Below are 6538 nucleotides of genomic sequence, written 5' to 3' on the forward strand. Positions count from 1 at the left end.
TTAATGATACAATTTGAGTTCATAAACATTGTTTTAAATAGACAATAATTTTAAGATACAGGTAAAATACGAGCTTACCAAAGTTAGGACTTACTACTTACCTTTATTATACTAGCGTTTCTTAAAATTTGATCCAGACCCGAATGGAAGTTCCTAGACAATTATAGGTGTATGTGCAAACGATAACGGATGTTTTAAAATATATGAAGTAGTTCTGAAATATTTTCAGAAGTTCATCCATCATAAAAGTTTGAGAATCCTTGTTCTGTATGAAATGGACCGTTAAGCCTATAATATATATATATATATAACATGGAGAAATGTTTGAAACCAGAATACAAAGGACTTGGTTTTTTTTTTCATAAAACAACCGTGAAGAAAACTCATTAATTAACAGTTGGGCAAAACTTCATCCATTAAAAGCTACATTGTTGCAAAACTTTGGACAAATATATACAAAGTAGAAAAAGAGCAACGTCTTGGGCAAGTCGGTTCGCGTTAATTGGTTAATTAGTTTTGAACCACAACTTCCGATCTCTGTAGATGACATAATGCTACACTTTAAACGTCTTGGTTAAGACAAGGTGGAAAAGGTCCGAAATTACATTAAGGTGAATATTAATCAGGTCATCACACGAACTTAATTGAGGTGATGTAGTTCCTGTATTTTATATTATAATTTGTTCTAGTTTCATCTTTAGTTTATCTCTTCTTTTCTCCTTTTTTATTTTTTTTTTTACTAGCAAAGAGAGTTTCACGTTCATCGAGAGGTAAATATTAGGCTTAAAAACAAAGTATAGCTTTTATGTATATAAAGTGTTCATTCTTACACTTGTTCATCACACTGAATTTCCTTAGTACCTGTTTCAATAATATCGTTGATATGTTTTGAATTTCGCGCAAAGCTGCACGAGGGCTATCTGCGCTAGCCGTCCCTAATTTAGCAGTGTAAGACTGAAAGGAAAGCAGCTAGTCATCACCACCCTCTGCCAACTCGTGGGTTACTCTTTTACTAATAAATAGTGGGATTGACCGTCACTTTATAACGCCCTTACGGCTGAAAGGGCGAGCATGTTTGGTATGACGGGGATTCGAACCCGCGACCCTCGTATAACAAGACGAGTGCCTTAACCACCTGGCCATGCCGGGCTTCTGTTGATATGTATACAGAGATGTACGATTCTAAAGTGAATACAAGTATATTACGTCGATTTTGGACTCAACAAAGATGATCTGTTGAGTTTTGTGGTTCAGCGTATCGTGTTTCCAGCCTTTAGTCTGAACTGATAGTTTTACCAAAATTAATAAAATATTCTTAAATGCTCATAAGAGCAGATTACATGGAAAGTTCGTGAACAATAATTGCTCCGTTTGTTAGTTTAATAACAGGCTAGAAAAACACGATAGAATGAAATATGGCTTTTGCTGATATGTTGATCGATAAATATCTATGAATAGTGCACAGAAGAATAGCCTAAAATTGCTATACAAAACTGTTAAAGCATACTGCACATGTTAACACTGTTGTTCGAGAGTCAAAGAAAAAATCGTTAGCGAGCAACAGACAGGCTGTTCCTTAACTTTTTCACACGGGTGTATAAATGACTGTGTGTGTTTGTTAATGTGTCGGTTCTTATAAAGTTTTAAGCAGCACAGTTAACGTTTACAGATCATTGTCAGTAATTGTCAGTATGTTTCTGGTACACATTTACCAGCTTTGACTGATACACGTCTAACACTTTTACCAAGAACGAATCCAATTTTAACAATTGGTATTGGTCGTCATGGTAATTGAAGATTTGCAAAACATTGTAGATCTTTATGAAAACAAAAAGATAATAAAAAAATAACTAGTTTTGTTTTTGTACTGTAACAAATACACGCAACAACCAATCAATATTACTGAAATTTCAACAACTCTATCTCTGGTATACATATACATATATGTTTGTTTGTTTGTGAGATTACATATACAATACTATTATGAAATAGATACAGAGTGATTCAAACATGTCTAAAGGTATGCCAGGGGTGATGTGAACATGCCTAAAGGTATACCATGGTGATGTAAACATGCCTAAAGGTATACCAGGGGTAATGTAAACATTCTAAAAGTATACCACGGTGATGTGAACGTGTCTAAAGATAAACCAGGGGTGATGTAAACATGCCTAAAGGTATATCATGGTGATGTAAGCATGCCTAAAGGTATACCAGGGGTAATGTAAACATTCTAAAGGTATACCATGGTGATGTGAACGTGTCTAAAGATATACCAGGGGTGATGTAAACATGCCTAAAGTTATACCAGGGTGATGAACATGCCTAAAGGTATACCATGGTGATGTGAACGTGTTTAAAGATATACCAGGGGTGATGTAAACATGCCTAAAGGTATACCATGGTGATGTAAACATGCCTAAAGGTATACCAGGGGTGAACATGCCTAAATATATACCAGGGGTGATGTAAACATTCTAAAGGTATACCATGGTGATGTGAACGTGTCTAAAGATATACCAGGGGTGATGTAAACATGTCTAAAGGTATACCATGGTGATGTAAATATGCCTAAAGGTATACCAGGGGTAATGTAAACATGTCTAAAGGTATACCAGGGTGATGTGAACGTGTCTAAAGATATACCAGGGGTGATGTAAACATGTCTAAAGATATGCCAGGGGTGATGTGAACTGTTTAAAGGTATACTATAGTGATGCGAACATTACTTAAGGTGTACCATGATGGCACGAACATGACTTAAAGTATACCATGATGATGTGAACATGTCTAAAGGTATACCGTGGTGACGCGAGCATGACTTAAGGTATACCATAGTGATGTGAACCTCACATCATGGTTCCCGATGTTTACATCAATTTCGCAGATGCTGTTCTCTTTCCTATAACCCAAACTGAAAAATAGGTTGTGGTTATAAGAACTGAAAATAATAAAACTAAATTAGAATCTCCAAACTGTTTCTTACAGAAATAGATATAAAATTGAAATTTATAGACATGTTTTAAAAACCAAAGTAACAATAAATTTCAAAAATCAACATTGGTAAGAATTAAAAACATAGTAATAACAATAACATTCGGTAGTAATAACAATGACATTCGGTAGTAATAATAATAACACTTGGTAGTAATAACAATAGCATTCGGTGTATATGTACTCTCGTATCCAGGTGATAGTAAATACTGAATTCGATTAAAATGATTCTGTTCAAGTGAAAAATCTGTGTGCGATTCTGACAGATCTGGCTAACTGTTGTCATTCAAGCCAGATTACAAAATATAATATTAAGAATTATTTTAGGAAAATAGCGGACTAATATTGGAAAATAAACACTGTAATTTAAAGGTAATTATTAGAACAAAATCTGGTTAGAAAACACCAAATGGTTCATTAGCACTGCACGAAAATTATCAGACCATCATGATATTCTTGTATCGCCCCCAACACAGCTGAATGTCCGCAGATTATAACGTTAGAAACTGGGTTTCGATCTCCCCGGTTGGACAAAGTACAGATACCTTATTGTGCAGCTTTGTGCTTCGTCTCAAACAGATAACGTCCTTTTATGTGTACGTATTGAAGAACGTCTTAAATTAGCAAACATTGCTAAGTTTACACCAAAGTTTATATTCTCGTTCCCAGAAACTGGGTCTACTAATACGTCAGAAATAACTCAAACTCTAAATCCCGACCAAAAGAAACAATAAACAATCGTAAAATATCTCTAATCCATTTATGCTGTTATCTCACTATCAAGTATTAACAACATAATATTATGCTGATATTTCACTATCAAGTATTATTAACATAATATTATGCTGATATGTCACTATCAAGTATTAATAACATAATATTATGCTGTTATCTCACTATCAAGTATTAACAACATAATATTATGCTGATATGTCACTATCAAGTATTAATAACATAATATTATGCTGTTATCTCACTATCAAGTATTAATAACATAATATTATGCTGATATTTCACTATCAAGTATTAACAACATAATATTATGCTGATATGTCACTATCAAGTATTAATAACATAATATTATGCTGTTATCTCACTATCAAGTATTAACAACATAATATTATGCTGATATGTCACTATCAAGTATTAACAACATAATATTATGCTGTTATCTCACTAGCAAGTATTAACAACATAATAGGAGTAAATAGTTCTGAATTAATTTGTATTACAAAATTATAAATACTATTCTACACAGTAGACTGTACTAACGCAACCTAGAGATAATGACTCAGAAATAATGACTCTTTAATTTCTTCTTTGTATAGATAATCTCACGTCCAGCTAACAATTTGATCAGAGTCATGTTATAATACATTGATAAATATATAGTTAAAATCTGGTAGTCTCACACTCGGCTAATAGTCTAATCAGAGTCATGTTATAATGCACTGTTAAATATATAGTTAAAATCTGGTAGTCTCACACTCGGCTAACAGTCTAATCAGAGTCATGTTTTAATGCACTGATAAATATATAGTTAAAATCTGGTAGTCTCACACTCGGCTAATAGTCTAATCAGAGTCATGTTATAATGCACTGATAAATATATAGTTAAAATCTGGTAGTCTCACACTCGGCTAATAGTCTAATCAGAGTCATGTTATAATGCACTGATAAATATATAGTTAAAATCTGGTAGTCTCACACTCGGCTAATAGTCTAATCAGAGTCATGTTATAATGCACTGATAAATATATAGTTAAAATCTGGTAGTCTCACACTCGGCTAATAGTCTAATCAGAGTCATGTTATAATGCACTGATAAATATATAGTTAAATTCTGGTATCTCACACTCGGCTAACAGTCTAATCACAGTCATGTTATAAAATATTGTTAGATATGTAATTAGTAAAATTTGATATTCTAAAGCCCAACTCGCAATCGAGTCAGCTTCTAAAAATTTGTATGTAAGTATCGACTCTAGCACTTAGTTCTAATGTTTAGTTTTTTCTATATAAGTGGGATATACAAGGATTTTAACTTCCTGTTTCATTTTAATGTTGTTAAACCTAGTTTGTAAAACAACCTGTTATGTACTGTTTTAAACAAGAAACACTTACCGCTCTCCTAGAATGCATGGTTGTGGGTATTCTTTAACACCTGCAGTTTAGCACTTTTCTCAGTTAAACAAGTTAATAAAGCACTTTTCCAGCATACCCAGATGGCGTTGAAATGATGGGGTCAGCTCCAAAATTAGTGTCCACTAGGTTGAATTCTGGGAAGGATCGCTTTCTGGTTCAGAGATAGTGTAAGAACAGGAAGGATCGCTTTCTGGTTCAGAGACAGTGTTAGAACAGGAAGGATCGATTTCTGGTTCAGAGACAGTGTAAGAACAATGTTATTGTTGCAGTGAAGCCAAAAACGGGTTCAAATTCTTTTTTTTTTTATGCTGATGCCTTTAAGGAAGAAAATATTCCACGCAATTTGATTTGGTCACATGAATGTACCTCAGAGCTTTGTTTGATCATTGGACGACAATGAACGGAAAAGGCAGCTTCTGGTCTGTTGTATTTAAGTAAGTAATCTTTTTTTGAAAAGGAATCAAATATAAGCAGTTATCGGAAGACAGAATTGAAGCAATTTATTGTCTCTACCCTACGTGAGTTTTTAATGCGCTTGTACTATATGAAATTACTATCCTTATATGGAGAATTGAGGTAAATCTTTGGGAAACCTCGGCGTCTGTTTGATGAAACAGCTAGTACTCGAGAGCATACATCATCTTTGTTCTTCAACTGATGTGTGTTTTATTACTTTGGTAAATGCTGATCAACACGAACTGTTCTAGGATGGCCTATTGCTATTTGGAAATCACTATCGCAAAAGTGAAATCGGTTCGGTTTACTTTAAACACTGATATTTCTGGGCCTCTTCTTCTCAGCAAAAAAACTCGAGATGGCCGTTATTTCGAGAGCCAGTGAAATTCTGAAACGATTCAGCTCGTGCATACCCTGCTCTGCACTGCGCTGCACTCTGCAAGCGTCGACGCTCGTGAACGGAGGAGCACGCGCAATGATGCTACACTCGTTGAAGGCTCTATACCGAATGGAAAACATGAATGAGGAACCACAACGTAGAAACAGAAAATACGACGATAGATATTCACATAGGATAGAAAGTGAACGAGAAAAATAGAGTAATTTGGGATGTAATTTATAAATGAATAAAGGTACTAGCTTATTGGTGCACTCGTGAATTAATTTGAAATATATCATAATGTGTATAATAAACATTAAAATAAACTTTTAACTTCGAAAACTACTACTTTAATGCCTTATTGACGTATATCGGTAATTTATTAAGTACAAAATCACTTGGAAACCTACAAAATGAGAAAATAAAGGATGGAATTATGGTACAATAGATATATCAAGAATTTTGATTGGACGATTCTGTCTCAGGATAGGTTACTCATTGGACAGTGGTGTTTATTATTTACATATCGGCTAAGTGGGAAACTGAAGTAAAGTCTAATGGTTA

General features: G+C 34.0%; 1 protein-coding gene across 1 annotated transcript in view; it reads right to left on the reverse strand.

Moving 5' to 3' along the window:
* LOC143224136 (alpha-catulin-like) overlaps nt 1-6232 on the reverse strand; it is a 291322-nt gene extending 285090 nt beyond the window's left edge. The window contains exon 1 of the mRNA XM_076452608.1: nt 5119-6232. Within this exon, the coding sequence (XP_076308723.1) occupies nt 5119-5136 (18 nt within the window). The 5' untranslated portion in view covers nt 5137-6232. The remainder of the gene's footprint in view (nt 1-5118) is intronic.
* Nucleotides 6233-6538: the final 306 nt, after the last annotated feature.

The sequence above is a fragment of the Tachypleus tridentatus genome, chromosome 1, assembly GCF_004210375.1.
Source record: "Tachypleus tridentatus isolate NWPU-2018 chromosome 1, ASM421037v1, whole genome shotgun sequence".
NCBI lineage: Eukaryota > Metazoa > Arthropoda > Merostomata > Xiphosura > Limulidae > Tachypleus > Tachypleus tridentatus.